The sequence below is a fragment of the Moschus berezovskii genome, chromosome 9 (assembly GCF_049115385.1).
Source record: "Moschus berezovskii isolate FMDL1 chromosome 9, NW_MosBer_1.0, whole genome shotgun sequence".
NCBI lineage: Eukaryota > Metazoa > Chordata > Mammalia > Artiodactyla > Moschidae > Moschus > Moschus berezovskii.
The window spans coordinates 110630287-110651232 of NC_142468.1; the positions used below are offsets into that span (position 1 = coordinate 110630287).

General features: G+C 45.4%; 1 protein-coding gene and 1 long non-coding RNA gene across 3 annotated transcripts in view; one reads left to right on the plus strand and one right to left on the minus strand.

Moving 5' to 3' along the window:
* Nucleotides 1-20946, minus strand: part of MCC (MCC regulator of Wnt signaling pathway) — a 323312-nt gene that overhangs the window by 62619 nt on the left and 239747 nt on the right. For both annotated transcript variants that reach the window (XM_055435515.2, XM_055435516.2), the window contains one exon: nt 18673-18879. In XM_055435515.2, coding sequence (XP_055291490.1) covers nt 18673-18879 — 207 coding nt within the window. The remainder of the gene's footprint in view (nt 1-18672; nt 18880-20946) is intronic.
* LOC129562440 (uncharacterized) lies at nt 8028-9882 on the plus strand. The gene is made up of 3 exons (XR_008687200.2): nt 8028-8112; nt 8832-8883; nt 9320-9882. It is a non-coding gene; the product is annotated as an uncharacterized LOC129562440 (long non-coding RNA).

Consider the following 20946-nt stretch of genomic DNA (forward strand, 5'->3'; position numbering starts at 1 on the left):
GCTCAAAAGTGCCCAATAGCTGGCTCTGCAGTGGCATCCAGGAACTGTGGTTAACAGAAATGTGCATCGTCCCCATAAAGAACCACACACAGGGCTGCCCTGAAAGCTGTTTAAACACCAGAAAAACACATGCTGTCAAAGTCAAGTGGGACTGCTGCTGAGAGATGACAGGGCTCATCGTGGAATGGTCCTGATCAACTGTGCCTCTCTGTACCCCGCGGTTGAGGGGCAGGACGCGTTTCTCCATCAGGCCAGCTTCTCGGCACCGGGAAAACCACTGTGGTGGAGACTGCGGGTTTCAGGTTCTACCGCTGTGAAAGTCTGATGAGGTCCTGAATCAGCAACAGTGTTACTACCACTCCAGAATCTAAAGAGTGTCTGAAGTGAAGCGAAAGCTGGTCAGCTGTGTCCAGCTCTTTGTGACGCCATGGACTATACAGTCCATGGAATTTTGCAGGCCAGAATACTGGAGTGGGTAGCCTTTCCCTTCTCCAGGGGATCTTCCCAATCCAGGGATCGAACCCAGGTCTTCCGCATTGCAGGCAGATTCTTTACCAGCTGAGCCAAGAATTCTGGAGTGGGTAGTGTATCCCTCCTCCAGATCTTCCCGACCCAGGAATCAAACCGGGGTCTCCTGCATTGCAGGTGAATTCTTTACCAACTGAGCTATCAGGGAAGCCCTAAGAGTGTCTGAATCCTTCCCGAAACAATCAGCAGTCCCTGGGGTTCCAGGAATCCCAACTGGTCCACTCATCTCTCTTCTTAAAAAGTAAAACATGGCCCTGGGCATTTTATAAAAACATCATTAAAACTACTCATGTTAGAAAAAATGTTTCTTCTTCTAGTCACTAAAGTCAAAATGTCTATTGTGGAAAATTGAAATGACATTGGAAAATGAAGACAAAAAAAGTACCTATGTTCTTTCTTACTCTACAGAGATGATAGCTTCTAGTCATTTTCCATGGTGTGTCTGGGCGTGGGCATGCACACCTCAAATGAATTCTGAGTCTAAATACTCATTTTCATATTAAAAGCTTTGGACTAGGAGAATCTCTTTGAAAACTAAAGGATGATAAACATGTTTATTTTGGTCTACGCTTTATTACTTAATGATAATTGTTAGGCAGTGAAACATATCCAGCTGAAGGGAGTGGAGTGAGCCTTTATGGAATGAGAAACAGCTAGTTGAGTTAAAAAGCCCTTTCTCCTCTGTTGCTTGCGAATGAGATGAATACATGCACAGAAATGAAGGTTAAAACCAATCTGCTGACTGTAAGCCTAGGTAAGGCTTGGGAGAGGGGAGAGAGACAGCTATTAGCATCCTTGTTTCTCTTCTTACCCACTGCAGTAAGTTGAATTGTGTACCTTGCCCAAAAGACATGTCCAAGTTTGAGACAGCCTATGGATGGGACCTTATTTTGAAATATGGTCTCTGCAGATGTAATTACATCAAGGATCTCAAGATGAGACCCTCCTGGAATTGGGGTGGGCTCTAAATCTACTTATAAGAAAAAAGAGAGGGAGATTTGAGACACAGAAACACAGAGAAGGCCGTGTACAGACGGAGGCAGAGAGCGGCCACAAATCAGAGGACACCAGGGGGAGCTGCTAGAAGCTGGAAGAGGTGAGACAGGATTCTCCTCCAGAGCCCATGGAGGAAGTGCAGCCTCCCAACACCATGGTTTTGCAGACTCCAGAATGGTGAGAGAATGCACTGTTGTTGCTTTATGTCACCAAGTGTGAGGTCATTACCTACTGTACTCATCTTTCACTGAAGATATTTCATTAAAGAAAATATATTTCTCTCAACGAAATACGTGCTTTGCAGTTGGGGATAGCCAGAAATCAAAGCACATCTAAGCTAGGAACTGATACATGTGCCGATACCCTTATAGCCTTTCCCACTGGAGTTCTTCAACATCAGAACATGGAACATGATTTCAGTGGCCATTTCCTCACTTCTTCTAAAGTGAGTATGTAGCCAGGTTGTTTCTAGAGGCCCGGAAGAGGAGTGTGTCTGTCACATCCCCTGGAATCCTGACGGAGTGTGAGGGGGACAGTCTTGTGTCTCAGGGGCTCAGAGTCTAGGCAGACTTCTCGTGATGTGGGCTCCGGGAAGGGACACCGATAACAAGTGTCAGCCCGTGAAAGAAGCATTACTCTGCCTCCCGGAGAGAGAAACGCTGGCCTTCAATCTTGAAGGCTGAGGAGCTGTTTAACAAGCAAATAAAGAGGAAAACAGCCCTGACAGGCTCAAGGAAGGAAATGACAATAAAATGCCAGCCCTCCGCTTCTCTTAACGTTCAACGACTTCCCAAAGAGCGAAAAGGCCTTCATAAGATCATCTGATGAGAGAAGAGAATGGACTGGAAGAGAAAGGAAGTGAGTCAAAGCTGCACGTGAGAAATGATGAGGGCTCAAACACCGACAGCCAAGTGGGAGCACACGCGGCTGCCACTGCCCAGAGCACTGTCCAACGGGCTTCCTTTCCTGTAGCAAAGGGGATGTTCTCTAGCCTCACTGTCCGCTACAGTAGCCAAGAGCCACATGAAATGTGCCTAGTGTTCCCAAGGAACTTTATTTTTAATTGTATTCTATTTTAATTAACCTCCAACTTAAATAGTCGTGTGTGTGGCGAGTAGTCACTGTATTGGTCAATGAAGTTCTAGAGCAATTTAAGAAAGGAGAAAGACAAACCTGTGGCTGGAATGACTCTGCGTATCACGGTACTTAGCAAAATGGAGAAAACATAAGAAGAAGCTGAGTTTTCAGAGATAAACAAAGATGCCAACTTTGGACATGCTGCATTTGAGGAAACCATCAGGTGTGTGAAGAAGGATTTCAGTCAATGGTAGAAATGTAATCTGAGAGCAAGGGATCAGAACTGGGCTTCTGCATGTGGATAAGGTGTAAGTGTGGAGGTGGGCGGAGAGAGTCCACACTGCTGGCTGGATTGAAGGCTCAACTGTGGACAGGAAGAAGGGGAGCTTCACTTCCAGGAGAGGAAGAAGAGGTGAGGATAGGTACTAAGAAAGGTATGTTTGCGAACTGGAGAATGAGGACGGAAACAGAGGCGGCTTCCCTCTGATGGCTCTGTCTGTCTGAGAGACAAGAGTTAAGGTGCTCTGAGAGGAGAGAGGGAGGGGATAGCAGCTGTCAGAAAAGAGAAAGGAAGGTGACCCATAACCCAAAGAGTGAGCAGGAGAGAAGGAGAAAAGCTTACAGAGCACACTGCAAACTCAGCTGAGCTCTTTGATTTTAGACAGCAGATTGAGCCAGTGCATTGTTTTCTTCAAACCGTGGAGACTTCATGAAAATGTCAGCCAGGAATAAAAACTGTAACAGTGAAAAGAATGTGCTTGGGGCATTAGTAGAAAGAAGACTTGGGCGCATACCTTAAAGGCAGAGTGGAAGGAAGAGTACTGATGAAAGACACAGAATGGAAAAAGCCCAATTCCATCAACTACATAAGGGGAGCTGTTGTACACAAGGTGTACTCAGAAAAAGGTTGGTAGGGTTTAGATGTGGTCTTGGCAGGTACTAAAAGGACAAGAATGAGAAGCAGGGCTGCAAACGGGACAGGGGGGTGTGAACAAATGAAAATTTCCAGTGTATGACAGCTGTGGCTAAAGCAAACAGGCAGTCTTCCTATTAAGAGTGTATAGAAATGCTGCATAAAAAGGAACAGTGAGAAAGAAATTCACTGCCAGGGTTCAAAGAAAGACTGTAAAATCCCCAGGTGCCAGAAATGAAGTGAAAAATAAGGTTAGAGAGGTAGGAGGGAGCTGGTGCTTCAGGTAGCCGAGGGGTGGCAAGCAGGGCACGGAGTGAATGTGCCAGGATCCGGGGAAAGGACCCAGGACCGCGGCAGGTCAGGCCACTGGAGCAGACGCTCCTGCATCCAGCTGGGAGGCTCCCTGCCTGGTCCCTCTGTGAAGAGCGGCCTGAGGACGCTGCCCAGGAAGCTGGAAGGCAGTCCAGGCTGTGCGGGAGTCAAACCAGAGAAACCAGCACCTCAGGCTCGTGACACAGGAGGGTGGGGTCCAGGGTTACTCCACCTCCACAGTGTGTGCACCGCCCCCCCAAATCTGGGAGCCGCTCCCTGGTGGTAAAGAGCCCATCAACAATTGAGGAGAGGGTGTGGAGAGAAGGGAACCCTCTTACACTGTTGGTGGGAATGCAAACTAGTACAGCCACTATGGAGAACAGTGTGGAGATTCCTCAGAAAACTGGAAATAGAACTGCCATATGATCCAGCGATCGCACTCCTGGGCATACACACCGAGGAAACCAGAATTGAAAGAGACACATGTACTCCAATGTTCATTGCAGCACTGTTTATAATAGCCAGGACATGGAAGCAACCTAGATGTCCATCTGCAGATGAATGGATAAGAAAGCTTTGGTACATATACACAATGGAGTACTACTCAGCCATCAAAAAGAATGCATTTGAATCAGTTTTAATGAGGTGGATGAAATTGGAGCCAATTATACAGAGTGAAGTAAGCCAGAAAGAAGAACATCAATACCGTATATTAACGCATATATATGGAATTTAGAAAAATGGTAACCTAAACCCTGTATAAGAGACTGCAAAAGAGACATAGGCATTTAGAACAGTCTTTGGGACTCTGTGGGAGAGGGTGAAGGTGGAATGATTGGAGAGAATGGAATTGTAGCATGTATATTATCATAAGTGACCAGTCCAGGTTCAACGCATAAATTTTCCTCTGTTCAAAAAAAAAAAACAATTGAGGAGATGAAGGTTCCATCCCTGGGTCAGGAAGATCCCCTGGAGAAGGGAATGGCAACCCACACCAGTATCCTTGCCTGGAGAATCCCATGGACAGAGGGGCTGGGTGGGCGACAGTCCATAGTGTCGCAAAAGAGCTGACACGACTTAGTGACTAAACTACAACAACAAGTCTTGACAGTGAAAACTGGTCTGCATTCTGCCAGACCACTCTCTTCCCCAGAAATCCAACTGGCAAACTCCCCAATATCCTCAGGGAACGGGAAGAGACTTAAGCCTCTCATGACGGTGCCCAGGACCGTGGAGCTGACTGACATGGAAGGATGGCGGCAGGGAGAGGAGGATGAGACGGGACAGGCTAAATCAGGAAGCAGACCCAACAGAGATGAAATCAGAATACAACAACCTGTAAATCACAGCACAATAAACACGTTTCAGTTCAGTTCAGTTCAGTTCAGTCACTCAGTCGTGTCCAACTCTCTGCGACCCCATGAATCACAGCACGCCAGGCCTCCCTGTCCATCACCAACTCCCGGAGTTCACTCAAACTCATGTCCACAGAGTTGGTGATGCCATCCAGCCATCTCATTCTCTGTCGTCCCCTTCTCCTCCCACCCCCAGGGCCCGTTAAAGAGACAAAAGGAGTAATTTTTGTACAGAATAAGAAATTGTGAAATAAAAGTAGGCAGATATCAAGCAAGAATAAGCAGATGAAAAAGAAAAACCCATGGAAAGTGTAGTCAATGATGTGAAATCAATGAACAGGTTAAGCTCTAGCCTGGAAAGAGTGGAAGAGTGTTTTTCAATAAAATTGGAAAGAGAAGTAGCGAACAGGAACACAGTACAAATAATTCAGAACATACCATGGGCAGCTAAATAGACACAAAAATGCAAGTGTCATTGAGAGGCTCCAACCCACTTCTAAAAGAGTTCCAGAGGACAGGAACACAGGAAATGACAGAGAAACAATATTCAGAAAGAAAATAAATAAGTTTTCCAGATATAGTCCTGAGATTTAAGTATCATGTCAGGTGCTAGATAGTTGTGGAAGTTTTTAGATATGTCTGCAAATGCTTTGATAGTCCCTCCAACAAAAAGCGGACTCCAGGATTTCCCTTGTGGTACAGTAGATACGAATCTGCCTGCCAGTGGAGGGGATATAGGTTTGATCCCTGGTCTGGGAAGATTCCACATCAGGGAGCAACTAAGCCCGCGGGCCATGAATACTGAGCCCACCGCTGAGAGCCCGTGGTCTGGAGCAAAGAGCAGCTCCCACTCGCCACAGCCAAACAAAGCCCAAGTGCAGCAACAAAGACCCGGTGCCACCAAACACAAATATATTCTCAAAAGGTGAACTCCAGCTCCCTCTCCTGCACACGCCTGCTCTGAGACTGATCTGATCAACAGAAAGTTGTGACGGTGACGCAACGTAACTTCCAAGGGTAGGTTAGAAAAGGCAATACAATTCTGCCTACCTCTCTCCTGGGGCGCTGGCCCTTACTAGCCAAACATGCTGCTGTGAGAAAGCCCAGGGCACACAGAGAGGATGCTTGTGGGTGTTCTGACCAACAATCCCTGTTGAGGTCCAGACAACAGTCAGCCTTACCCACCAGACAAAGGAAGCATGACTTCAAGACGACTGGCCATGGCCACCCTCTGACTGCAAGCACATCTGAGCCCAAGAGAGAACTGTCCACTGGAGGCCAGTCATCCCCAGAAACACGCAGATAGTCAGAAACGGTTGTTTTTTGGGGGCTCCGTATTTGGGGTGGTTTGTTACGCAGCTGGTGCTAACCGGAAGAAGAGGATGAAAAAACTGCATATCTAGAAACACTGCATGCAAATGTAGGTGGAAGGGGAAGGGTAAAGAGAGAATCTTGAAGCTGCCTGGTGGGAGATACCTTAAGCTCTGAGGACAGGGATGTTGGTCTGTTTCACTCACTATTGTATTCAGCACGTGGAACAGTGTCTGACACAGTGTCAGCCTCAATACAATCTTGAATATTGCCAAATAAAACCGTCACCTGAAAACCCAAAACGTAGGTAGACTACTATAGCAGCCTGAGTAATGGCCCCCAAAGATGTCCACACCCAAATCCTGGAAATCTGTGAATAAATTACCTTACATGGCAGAAGGGAATTTGCAGGAATCATAGAAAAAGGCAAGGAAACTGCACCAGGAAGGAACACCGCCCTGATGCCTCACTGATTTCAGTGAGTGAGACACATTTCAGACATCTGACCTCCAGAACCAGGAGATAATAAATCTGTGTTATCTCAGGTCACTGATTGTGGTAATTTGTCTCAGCAACAACAGGAAACTATACACCTATCGTCAAGAGTGTGGGCAAAAAGAAAGACAGTCCCAAAGATTAAGAATTAAGCACCTATAGACCTTTGCTGAAAGAACTTCCCAAGGACACACAAGCTTTTCAGGAACAAGAAAACTAAATTGCAAAAATGAATGGGATAAAGGGAGAAATGATAAACACAAAAATTGTCAGGGATGCAAGGACTTCCCCGGTGGTGCAGTGGTAAAGAACCCGCCTGCCAAAGCAGGAGACACAAGAGACAGGGGTTTGATTCCTGGGTCAGGAAGATCCCCTGGAGTAGGAAATGGCAACCCACTCCAGTGTTCTTGCCTGGAGAACCCCATGGACAGAGGAGCCTGGTGGGCTACAGTCCATGGGGTCAGAAAGAGTGGGACACGGCTGAGTCACTAACACTTTCACTTTCAAACACACGCACATGCCATGAGGTGCATGTGAGGACTCTGCAACCTCACTCTTGGACTTGTATTCCAGAGAAATTCCCACACAAGACCAAAGAGGACACACGCATGGACTGTGCGCCGGGGCACTGTTTGTGGTAGTGGGAGGTCTGGACGTTGGGCATGGTAAATGTGGTGGGGACACTGCAGAATTTCAGGAGGCCGTTAGACCTCATGCATACATGGCACCATGGGCAGACCTTAAAGTCAGAGTGCTCGGGGAAACCAAAGAAAGGAGTCTGCAGCAGAACACAATGGATGTAAATGAAAAACACCACAGCAAACAATGTGTATAAGGACACACGTAAAATGCGGGAGAGTGGGAGAGAAAAGCAATACATAATAGTGGGCCTTTTCACGATCAATGTGTCTGCTTTTACAGAGGCATGTAATTAGCTTCTCTCTGGGCCCTGCAGGCCAGATGAAAACAAACAATGAACGGAAGTAAATATAAAGGTAGGTGCTCAGGGGCATAAGAGATTGTAGCAGTCAGATGCTGGTGAGGACGGAGAGTCGAGTCGGGCCAGAGCTGTTGAGACGTCACAGCGGTGGGTTTCCGGAAAGGGCGCAGGTCACCGAGAGGGAGGTGAGGGCAGCTGCAAGCATGGCCAGCTGCTGGGCCTGCGCTCCCCCAGGACAACTGCAGGGGCTCAGAGAGACGCCCGAGCCCTCTGACGGAGTCAGCTGAGAATGGGGGGGAGGGGTACAGATGAGTGACAGGCAGGCAGGAGAGGTGGCACTGGACTCCTGAGTAGGAGGAGAAGCATTGCTATTAGCCATAAAGGAACAAGTCTGTGTTCTGCTGATGGTATGGAACAGCGGTCACTGGGCAGCTGTAATTCCAGGCAATTAGTTGTAATTCATAATTTCGCTGTGTAATGAAGCTGGTGGAGACAGATGACTTGTACACTGAAGAGTGCTGAGAACTGCTGAGCCGGAAAAGTTCTACTGAATGAGCTTGAGGTGGTGAGCACGGGCAGGCCTCAGAAAGCAGCCTCCTTCGAGGCCGGGCTTGGGGCTGTGTTTGGCAGAGAACCACTGTCTCCCACCGGAGATTTTATAAGACTTTTCTTTCTCGGAGTCCTCAAGCAAATGAGAAAGCAGACTTTACTTACAGAAAATATACAATTATTCCTACAAATGTGATTTGTTTCAGCAAAATAGTATTTTAGAGTTCATGGCAATTTTGAGTCAGCTGAATAAGAAGGGGAAGAAATTCCAAAACATGAGGAGGAAAGAAACTCAGGTGTATTTCTGTTCTCTGAGGAGCTGATGGGTTTACTGTGTTCTTCTTTTGTCTGAAAGCCCACGAGGGAAACTGGACCGGATTATCTCAGTGGCTGCCTTGGGGGAAAAGGTCAGTGCTTTGTCTGTCTTCCTAATTTCTGACCAGCTTTCAAACAAGTGTTGTCAGCTACTTGCTTTATAGCCAAGAGCTTGCCTTTACACAGCTGGACTTCCTCACTGAAGTGGAGGCTGGAGGAGGGAGACAGGGATGGATAAACCAACACTGGTACCCACAACTAAAAAAACTGCTTTACAATTTCCAGGGCACAAGTGTGCACAGAGCCCATTTAGAAACTTTTCAAAGAAGACATGAGAAAATCAGAGTTCTGTGGGTTCTCTGCCATGGATCTCTCTGAAAACTTCCTCTAACTACGGAAAAGAGGGAAGACAGGTTTTGCCAAAAATGTTCTGTCAGGCTCACATTGAGATAAATATGAGGACAGACAGCTTCTTCTCTATGAAACAAACTTATTTTGTCTTCACTTGGTTTTGTCTTGGAATACCAGGGACACTGACGTGTCATACCCTAAGGAGTCTGCCACCCACGTTTTGTAAGAGAGGATGCTTTACTTCCGGTCTGGGTAAAAGGAGGAGATGATACGGGGAAGAGGAGACAGAACACAGGAAAGGAGTCCAAACAATAGAAAAGTGAATGCTGCATCCCGTTGCAAGGCTACCAGAGCCTAAGTTTTGGTGCTAAGACTTAATGTCAGCATAGACCAGGATCATTAACTTCCGCGGGCCTCTCATATCTAAGAAGGATGTAAAGTACCTCTCCTAGAATTATGGTGCAGGTTAAATGAGATGTAGATACATCGTCACTCATCACTAGTAAATGCTCAAAACATATTCGGCACTATAATTCAGGCTCTACCATCCTGCTTTGCTTCAAAGGTATCTATTTTTAGTACAAGAGGGGTACGTTTAGTCTAAAAGTGGTCAAAGAATGTTAGTCCATTTGGGAGAATGGCATTGAAACATGTATGTTGTCATATGTGAAACGAATCGCCAGTTCAGGGTCGATGCATATTACAGGATGCTTGGGGCTGGTGTGAGGGGATGACCCAAGGGAGGATAAAGGGAGGAGGGAGGAGGGAGGTGGGAGGGGGGCTCAGAAAGGGGAACTCATGTACACCCGGGGCGGATTCATGTCAATGTATGGCAAAACCAACCAATATAATATTGTAAAATAATTAGCCTCCAGTTAAAAAAAAAATACACACACACAAAAAAAGGAATGTTAGTCCTATCAAGATTATTAACAGGTCCTTAAAAATAAACAATCAAAACTGCACTGAAAAAAATGCATTGGTAGGTGGCACCTTGTAAAACTATTTTTCTTCAACAGATGAGCACGGGAAGTTCTCCCCTACCCTGGGCAATGCCTCCTTGCCTCTGCATTCCCAGGGATCCTGCATCCTCCCAGATTCTGGAACACGCACAGCCCCCTCTGCACCCCCGCTTATACTCATGTGACCTTGATGAGTGGAAGACAGGGGTGGGAACCATTCCTGTCTCAGATGCAGGGCTCATCACTACCACACTGTGGCCCTTGGAGAAGTGGGTGACACATGAATAGAAAGTGCCAGAAAGGCTGTGGGGGGTTCTCTCTGTTTTCACTCCACCTGTGGGGAGTGGGTAAAGATGTCTGGGGAGGCTTTCGGAACACACACAGCGGGTGACTGAAGGACACTGCCTTCCGCTTACTGTCTGGGTTCTGCTAGGATCACAATGGGGAAGTGTGTGAGGGTCCTACAGCCCATTCATTGATTCATAGCTCATGGAAGGGCTCGAGCATCTATCCTTTGGAAGAGTTTCCCAGTGACGCCGTCACACATGTTCTGCACCCAGGATGGATGCATGAAAGCACCTGATGCTCTGGCACCTGCATTCCCGTCCAAGTCTACCTGGTATCACACTTGAAGCAAATCAATCACCTGGAACATTTACTGCTCAACACACTGCTCCTTCCTATTTCTCAGCCCCTCTCCGGTGAGGTGGAGCTTCTGTCTAGCTCTGGTCCATGGGCTGTGAACAGAAGCACTCAGATGAGGAGGAGTCTGTTCAAGTGATGTTTTAGGGAACAGGCTGCCAAATGTTCCTGAGGGAACGCACGGAGCAGAGCTGTGTGCTCATCTTCAGACTTGCACTGGATGTGCAGTGCAAGCAGGAAATAAGCTTTTCATTTGGGAGGCTAGTTTGTTACCACTGTGTATCCTGTCCTCTCCAGTCACACAGAAGAGCCAGCTGGGACCCCCAAACTGAGGTGGAAGGAGAAGACTGGACCAGATCGCCCTCCTCTCAGCTCAGGGTTGCTGTTTTGTTTTTGGATAAGTATTTTATGAATTTGAACTTAGCAAATATTAGCATCTTCTTTCTCATAAAGAAACTCCTAAGAGGAAATAGAAAAGGTAAGATATGAACAAATTTCCATCAAGGACAAAAGAGAATAACTGCTTCTGTGTGGATATCAAGTTATTAAGGCTGGGAGATGCCAATCACATTCCATATTCATATTTTACTTTTTGTTTCTTCAATCTGAAAATTAATGAAAAGTAGAAACAAAATATACGACTCTTTTCACGGCATAGACTTGGTCTCTTTTTAGCATATTAGCTCCTCTTCTATTTCTATGTATCTATTTCTATATATTAAACAACACATAACTGTGAGAATACATCTGTTAGAAAAATAAACTACAGTACTGTAAAAGTGTTCAAGTGCCCTTTGATCTAGGTAGGTCCTCACCCCCTGCCCCCATAACCATTATGAAATTGATCTGCATTCACTATAATCTAAATAAAATTCACAGTAAACCTGAAGTACTGTTTTGCAGCCCTGCATTTTCAATATCCAGACAAAAAAAGTATCACAGAATGGGAGGCAAAGTGGGAAGAGGTCACGTGAGATCTAAGGCCAAATAAGCAAAACGGAGAGGAATCTTTATTTAACCTCTGAAAAGTCTCAACAATTTCACCTCCAGAAATATCTCCGCTGTTACTGATTTTTAGTTAAATATTTCAAAGTGACACTGATGTAGCCTACTGTTCTGTGCTTAGTTTGCTCAGTCATGTGTGACTCTTTGCGACCCCATGGACTGTAGCCCGCAGGGTCCTCTGTTCATGGGGATTCTCCAGGCAAGAATACTGGAGTGACTTGCCATGCCCTCTGCCAGGGGATCTTCCCAACCCAGGGATCGAACCCAGGTCTCCTGCATTGCAGGTGAATTTTTTACCGACTGAGCCACCAGGAAAGCCCCAAAGTAGCCTATGATGGTAGATGCAGCGAATGGTCGTTTCGGAGGCAGACCAGGCTCTGGACACCTCAGCCTGATGCTCTGCATTTTATCTCCCAGTAGGGGTGAGCAGCCTAATAATAAGTATATACTATAAATGAATTAGTCCACACAGCATTCTTGTAAATGGTGCTACAGATTATTGCAGCCTCAGTACCAGCAGCAGTGAAACAGCCAATCTTAATGAGCACACTGAAGACCAGAGCAACCTCGAATCTGAGCCCATACACCAGGAGTCTCCAGTGAGTCTAACAGTTCCTTTAATTCCATAACCAACTTCAGAAGGAAACGAAACTGATTCAGATGAAAGTTTTGTTGACATCATACCTAATATAAATTTGTGGCCTTGCCTCATCTGAGACAATTGAGAAAGGAAGAGTGGGTTCTAACAGTTTTAACTAGTGCAAAATGTAATTTTAACTGATCTATTTGTTATAGAGGCGTGTTTTCAAAGTTGTGGTTCTGTAGATAGTAACTTCTGAAAGTAGTATTTATTTTTAAGTAATCTCATCCAAAGCTGAAAGTAATTATTTCATAATGTTGAAGACATTTATTTACTGTTTTTTTTTTTTGAGAATATCAACTAATGCAAGGGTGCTGCTCTTCCAAATGAGAGCTACAGAGACAAAAGACATTTAACCCCGTCTTCCGGCTGCATGCAGTCTAGTCGTATAACACTGTGTTAAAAGGCTGTGATAAAGTAAATAGGGTATTCAGGAGGGCAAGTTGGAGGAGGCTCAGAGAGGGTGTCATAGGGAAGCTTTCCAAGTGACCACTGAAGTGAGACAAGGTTAAACAGAGGAGAAGGTGGTACATTTCTGGCAGAGGAAACCACATTAGCATAAGTGTGTACTGGGAGAAAACATGCTACATGGGATCATGAGAAGTTTTCTGAGGACGTTTTGTGATGGTGAGGAATGTTTTGGCAGGAGATGAGGCTGTCTCCTGTAGGTTACCTGCATCACCTCTGGTACTTTTTATCAAGATAGAGATATCTGTGCCCCATTCCAAACTTGTTCAACTGGAGTTTCTGGGTTGGGCCCTGGTACATATGTTTTAAAAACAAAGTCCGTAGGTGATTATGCTACGTGCCTAGATAAAAATGACCACTTTTAGGCCAGAAAGGACCAGAGAGTAAGAAATTTGTATTCATCTTGCAGCATTGGGGAATTTGCCTTACTACAGTACAGTGAGTAGCCGTTGAAGAATTTTTAAGCAAGAAGTGACAGGATTGAGTTTACCTTTAAGAAAATCTGGATGAGGCATTCCCTGGCAGTCCGGTGGTTAGGACTTGGTTAGTGCTTTCATTGCTGTAGCCGGGGTTCAATTACTGGTCAGGGAACTAGGATCCCACAAGCTGTAGGGTGCCACCAAAACAAATTTTTTAAAGTGGATTATAGATTGGAGAATAGGACTGGACATACCGAGATATGGTGAGAGACTGTTGGGGTAGTCTATGTGAGAATTGTTTTAACCTGGATCTAACCAGTAGCAGGAGGGATGATGAGAAGAATACAAATTTGATAGATACTAAATACTATAGCTCAGTCGGTAAAGAATCTGCCTGCAATGCAGGAGACCTGGGTTCGATTCCTGGGTTGGGAAGATCCCCTGGAGAAGGAAATGGCAATCCACTCCAGTATTCTTGCCTGGAAAATCCCATGGACAGAGGAGCCTGGTGGGCTACAGTCCATGGGGTTGCAAAGAGTCGGACACGACTTAGTGACTAAACCAACCATCAACCATAAATGAATTAATTAGTAGAAAGAAGGATATAATAAAACACATAGTCAACCTTTAAGGTCATTAATCTTTCTCAGCAGGCTTTTTCATTTAATTTAGACTCCTCTCTCTGTAGCCCCTTTCAGCATGAACACTGATTGCCAAGTGCCCTTGGAGATAACTTAGGTGAATACTGAAGCCGGATTCGACTGGGTGTTCAGCAGCAGTGCAGTGGTCAGAAATAGGTGCCAGTGGATCCGAAGCCGGCGGCTCTAGGAGTGGGTCTCGGGTTCACACAGGAGGACACTGATGACAGCGCCACAGGTGGCGAGTTCATGGGATGAGGGCCACACCTGCGCATATACAGGGACCCTAGGGGGGCTGTGCTGGACCCTCACACCCACAAGGCTCCTTCTGCACGAGAGTGACCACAGGGGCGCAGCGCAGCACCACGCCGGCAGCCTTACAAAGGCGGCCCAAAGGCATTAGCCTGATACCCCTCCAGGAGAAGGAACTGGGAAATGAGTTCACAGGCCAAGGAGTCAGTCAATCACGTTTACATAATTCAGCTCCAATAAGAACCCTGGATTTTAAAGCTTGGCTGAAGTTCCCTGGTTGGCAAATCTGTTTGTGGCCACTCATCACAGTGCAAAGCTTTTAGGACTCCAGGGGAAGAAGACAGCTGGGAGATTTGCTCTCAGACTTCTTTCAGACGTCACCTATGTGCCTCTTAGTTTGGCCGGTTCTGATTTGTATTAATCTATTTTTGCTATAATAAAACTATAAGTGACTGCAGGACATTCTGAAGAAGGAATGTGTGTCACCTGTTTCTGATTCAAGGCTATGATTCAATGGGACACAGGTTCATGAGCCCGTGGTCACACCCAGTTTGCTTTCCCAAAGTATCTAAGGAACACACTGACCATTTATGTCACATGGCGGTTGACCTAAACAATTAGGTAAAGAAATACATAACTGAGAGAGGCTGATCCTTTCCATGAGTGCTCAGGGTGTCTTCTGTGTTCCTGTTCCCTTTCAGTTGACATGTCAACAACCTCATATATGAAGATAATACCACTCTAATGGCAGAAAGCAAAGAACTTCTTATGAGTTGAAAGAGGAGAGTGAAAAAGCTGCGTTAAAACTCAACATTCAAAAAACTAATATCACGGAATCCGATCCCATCAGTTCATGGCAAATGCAAGGGGGAAAAGTGGAAACAGTGACAGACTTTATTTTTCTGGGCTCCAAAATCACAGTGGATGGTGACTGCAGCCATGATATTCAAAGACGCTTACTCCTTGGAAAGAAAGCCATGACAAACCTAGACAGTGTATTAAAAAGCAGACACATTACTTTGGCAACAAAAGTCCACATAGTCAAAGTTTTTCCAGTAGTCATGTATGTACGCGAGAGTTGGACTTTAAAGAAAGCTGAGCGCTAAAGAACTGATGCTTTCGAATTGCGGTGCTGGAGAAGACTCTTGAGAGTCCCTGGTCTGCAAGGAGATCAAGGCAGTCATTCCCAAAGGAAATCAACACTGAATACTCATTGGAAGGACTGATGCTGAAGCTCAATACTTTGACCACCTGATGTGAAGGGCCGACTCACTGGAAAAGACCCTGATGCTGGGAAAGACTGAAGGCAGGGGGAGAAGAGGGAGATAGAGGATGAGATGGTTGGATGGTATCATTGACTCAATGGACATGAGTTTGAGCAAACTCTGGGAGATAGTGAAGGACAAGGAAGCCTGGCATGCTGCGGTCCATGGGGTCGCAAAGTCGGACACGACTTAGTGACTCAACAACAACTATTGTAAAAGAAATGTTTACTTGCCTGTCTCCCTAACATCCCCAAGGCCAGGGTCTGTATCCAGTTCGTCAGTATATTCCCTCTGCCCAGCACAGCGGAGATGACCAGTCATGTTTACAAAATGAATAAATGAATGAAGAGCCAAGTGCTTCCCTTCCTAGAGTAATTAATTTTACTTTGCCTAAATTAAACTCATTTTTTTATGCATGAAGAAGTGAGTGGTTCTATTACAGAGCATGCAGAAATAAATGATTATCTCATTTAATAATGAGCTGGGACCAAAAATAAAAATTGTCTGCCTGTTGTTCCTTAGTTACTGCTCTGCCAAGTAGCCCAATCTGCTCACTGACATTAAAGGTCTAATTTAATTAAATCATGTACAAGGCTCAGAAAATCTACCGAGAGCACTCTGTTTAATTACAGGCAAGGGGGTAAGCACCAATCCTATTGATCTGATCAGTTCAAATTCTATACAGTGAATGTGGGCAATGAAAAAAAAACCTGCTTTCCAGGCAACTTTGATGAACTGTGGATTGTGAGTGGCCAGAAAGACAACAAAGGCAAACCAGCCATGTTATCATGTGGAACCACAAGGATGGAACTGAAACCACACCTCAGTCATTCCTCAGAGCTGTACATCATGAAGAGAAGACAACCAACCACAAAAGACAGATTTCTCCTCAGGGAAATAAAATACACTGGGTCATGGGAGGTAGAGTTGTCCAGCACTTAAAAATCTAGCAAACTAGCCTTCAAAGGCATTGAGCAAATTCTGACACCCACAACTGTCTTGCAATAAAGAGAAATAAATCTAATTCATGGGTACATATACAAAATGGGAATTTCCAGTTGAAAAAGAGATACAAGTTCCCTAATACATTTTTATTTGGAGGTAATTAAAATATAAACATATACATTGATATAAAACTGTATTAACTACAGAACTTACAAGATAATAAATGTGATCAGAATAAAAGTTTTGAGCACAATGTATGTGTATCTGTGTGTATGTGTAGTTATTCAATGTCCATCAAGAATTCAAATCTATATGGATTCTTAGGGAAAAAAGGTGGTATGGTGTTAATCTTTCCAGACTACTAAACGGGTAACTCTGGACTTCACCCCAAACAATTACTGAGAGTTTTTGAGCAGTTGCTATGTGCCATGCAATAGTCAAGTGCTTAGATAATTCATGAGGATTACATAGTGTTCCCGCACTGGGTACTATTATTATCCCCATTTCATAGTAGAATAAACTGAGGCACAGAGAGCATAGGTAACTTCCCGGAGACTCACAGTGGCTTTGGGGGATCAAAGCTGTGACCCCAAGCAGTCACTGCGCCCTGGCACACAGTATGATACCATTAGACTATGCTGTCCTTAAGACTGACCTCCAGAGTTGGAGAAAATACTCAGTGAAGGGAAACTGGTTTTTTCTCCTTTGCTAGTCACAATCATGTGCTGTCTTGTGCTTTAGTATCTGGAGTTCGAGGAGGAAACTTATTCTAAACCACAATATGTAATTAGGCCTAAGACCAACATTTCCTTTACAAAGCAAGCACCAACAGAATGTGCGTACTAAAAGCAAACACACCTAATTAGGGCATTAGTCATAATGATCAAGGAGTGTAACCCAGGAAATTACATGTGCGGTGGGCCTTAGCACTAAGTAAATGTCCTCAGCTTGCCCAGATAAAGTCTTTGCTGACTGCAATGATTTACACCTGCTGTTGCCAGGATTGGCATCCGATACAGCTGGGTTCTGAAAATAAGCTTATGCATGTGAGTTTAAACAAAATAACATTCAGATATGAGCGTTAGGAAATGCTGGCAATAGCCACAAATGAGGAAAAGAGTTGATAACATTTAAAAATAGGGCTTTCTTTCATATTCATACACAATGGCAAGTATGAAAACTGCGTGGGCGTTAGAAACAGAATGCTGTACACACACTGGCCTTAGTGAAGCAAGTTACAGAGTGATGGTGAGACCAAGGTGAATTTTTTTCCTCCTCTGTGTGCAAAATCATTAGAGCACAACAGAAAGCAGGTGTCCAATTCTGCCGCGACAGAGAAGAGTACAGCAGGCCTAGTGATTCAAGGTGAAGTGCAAAGGGAGCTGCTGCTGACTGAAGGGCTCACTACTTCACCTCCAGTCCAATGGCACACCAAATTCACAGCCAAACAAAGAAACACTTGTGGGTTCCTAAGAAAAAACTCTATCTTTGGAAAATTAAGTGCTTAACAACCCTGCCAAACATTTTTATCCTGAAACATCAACTCCTTTAGTAATGGTTGTACTTCCAACCAACCACAAAACAAAGTGGTTCTCAAACCTGTTTGGGTCATAGGGCCATTTAGTGGGCAGAGGTGACTACCAGGAATCACACACACAGAGATATAGGGTTATTAACTTTAATGGGCTTCTCTGATAGCTCAGTTGGTAAAGAATCTGCTCCTGAGTCAGGAAGGTCCCCTGGAGAAGGGAAAGGCTACCCACTCCTATTCTGCCCTAGAGAATTCCATGGACTGTATAGTTCATGGGGTTGCAAAGAGTCAGACGCGACTGAGTGACTTTTTCACATTAACTTTAATGAGTCTAAAGGACATTTCATATTAGACTCAGTAAGGATATATGAGAGCAGGTACTATAAATCTAAAGAAACATGATCAGAAGAAGCTGCAAAGTGGAAATTCTTTATATTTTTGCAAATTATAAATTATTTGCCTACCTTAAAGTTAGAACCTTTTATCTGAGCTTGGGGAAGATGTGAGTACCCAGAGAATGGCTGAGAATCACAGCGCCAGGATAAATTTTAGCATCCATGAAGATTTGCTGATTGCAGACAGAGTGTTTAAAAAAAAATCCTACCTGCACTCTTCAGCACTTTCAGACGACTCTCAAGAATGACTTCATACCCAGAAAGGTATGGTGATTCACAAGAGGAGAAATGCCACCAAACCCTCAGGGCACCCTTGGCTCAAGCAGCCGGCCTCCGGGTCGGCCTCCCCACCTGGGACCGGTGCTCACCCTCCTCCGCAGCCGGTCGCGCTCTTCCCGGATGGCATTCATGGTGGCCTTGGTCCTGTGCAGCTCCTCCTCCTTGCTGCACAGCATAGCCGTCAGGCTCTCGTTCTCCTCCCTCAGCCCCGCCAGCTCCTTCTCCCACCGGGACCGCTCCTCTGCCAGGCTGGGGTACAGGTCCCGGCCGAGGACCCCCTCGATCTCCTCTACTGTCTGGAAAACAGAGCAATGGAGACAAGGCAAGTGAGTTCCCTGGGAAAAAGGGGAAGGGGAGAACACAGGCTAGCCGTGGGTGAGTGTCCACAGAGGGCTGACTGCCATGGTCACTTCACTGCACATGATAATCAAGATGGGCAATCCCCCCAGTCACCCTCTCCCCATTTTCAGAAGAGGCTCTGTCACGGCCTGCGCCATGGTCTGTGTTCCCCAGCAGTCTCCCCTCGTGAGAAAAACACGGTCTTTTTCTGGTATTTAAGTCTGTCTGTAGTGAGTACAGCCACACAGACATTCATCTCCTTCACCCACGTTCCAGAGTCAGTGAATACACATAACCAGATGCAAGCCAGTTAGTGATCCTGAGAAAGCAAAGGTGAAGCTGCAGACTGCAAACAACATCTAACTTGAAAGTTCCTAAATCACAGGTTTCCCATGTTTCAGCTCAGTGATACGATGGGTCACATCACCATTTCCAGGTTTTAGGGTTGTATCAGAACCAGAAGGTGTGAATGAGGTTCAGTCCCAAGATACGAAAGATAAAAATAAACCTCAGTGACACAGAAAAGAGGGAGCTCATTGTGGAGGTTTCTAAGACAGCAGGGATTTAATTAACACGACAGCTATGAGCTTAAAAAGAATAGGATCTTGATAGTACTCGGAGAGTTTTTATTTAAACTCACTGAAAACATCAGTATTTAATGAAGAAGAAACATATAAATTTGAAGAAAAGGAAGAACTTCTTTGCTTGCTTTCAGAAACTATTCATTCATGATTATTGTCCTTTGGAAAAGGAAGCACACCCCAAATGATTTGGAAAGAAGAGGTGGAATTACCACGTCAGGGTAGAAGGCAATGAAGAGATGTCACGTGAAACAGGTCTCAAAAATGAGTGGCCTAAGGGTGCAGGGCTCTAGCGGTAAAGAACCCGCCTGCCAATGCAAAAGACATAAGAGACTGGGGTTCAATCTCTGGGTCGGGATGTTCCCTGGAAAACTGAATGGCTACCCATTGCAGTATTCTTGCCTGGAGAATCCCATGGACAGAGGAGACTGGCGGGCTACAGTCCATGGGGTTGTAAAGAGTCAGACACGACTGAAGTGACTTAGCAGGCTTGCTCTTGGATGCTCACATTGGTGCCCTGATGAGGACAGTTACCCAAATCTTGCTGCCACTTTCCACATGCAGTGCTTTGTCCTTCCTCTCAAATCAGAGACTTCTGCCCTACTCGGTCCTGCTCCAGGGCCTGCTCTGCCCCTTGCTGGTTGGCAGAAACCCGTGGCTTCCTCTTCCCCTTGATGCTAAGGCTTGGGCTAGTACCCAAGCTGACATTACAATCACATATAGAGCCTGGAGATTCCAGAGAGAAAAACACTAGTGGCTGCTTCCCCAAACCACATCAACTATATATTTATAATTGTGATGAATAAAGATGGGAAACCAGATGTATTATTAACATGAATCATGGTTTACCTTGAGATACCACAGCTCGTCTGTGAAATCCAAGATTCCTGTCAATAGAAAGTTGGGCCCTTAGTCCTCAACAATTTTTCAGAGAACATCACATTTCCCCTTGACACAGGCTCCTTTCAGACTTTTCAGTGTGAACTGAGATGCCTAGGTCACTAAGCTCTGGGGAAGTAATATAAAGATACCAGAGGCCCTGTATCAAGAGGACTTGATGTTCCCACGGTTCAAGGTGAGTTTGTGCAGATACAGCAAATTCTTCTCACCTGGTGCTCCCTAAGCAGTAAGATGAGTCAGCGAGTCAAAGTCGCTCAGTCATGTCTGACTCTTTGTGACCCCATGGACTGTAGTCTGTCAGGCTCCTCTGTCTGTGGAATTTTCCAGCACGGATACTGGAGTGGGTTGCCATTACCTTCTCCAGAGGATCTTCCCTACCCAGGGACCGAACCTGGGTCTCCCTCCTTGTATCATTGAAGGCAGATTCTTTACCATCTGAGCCACCAGGGAAGCCCAAGGTGAATGAACAGCAAAGGTGGGACTGAGGCCCAATCTAGTACGCTCAGGATAGATGACTCATTCAGGCCCTTTGTTAACACCATG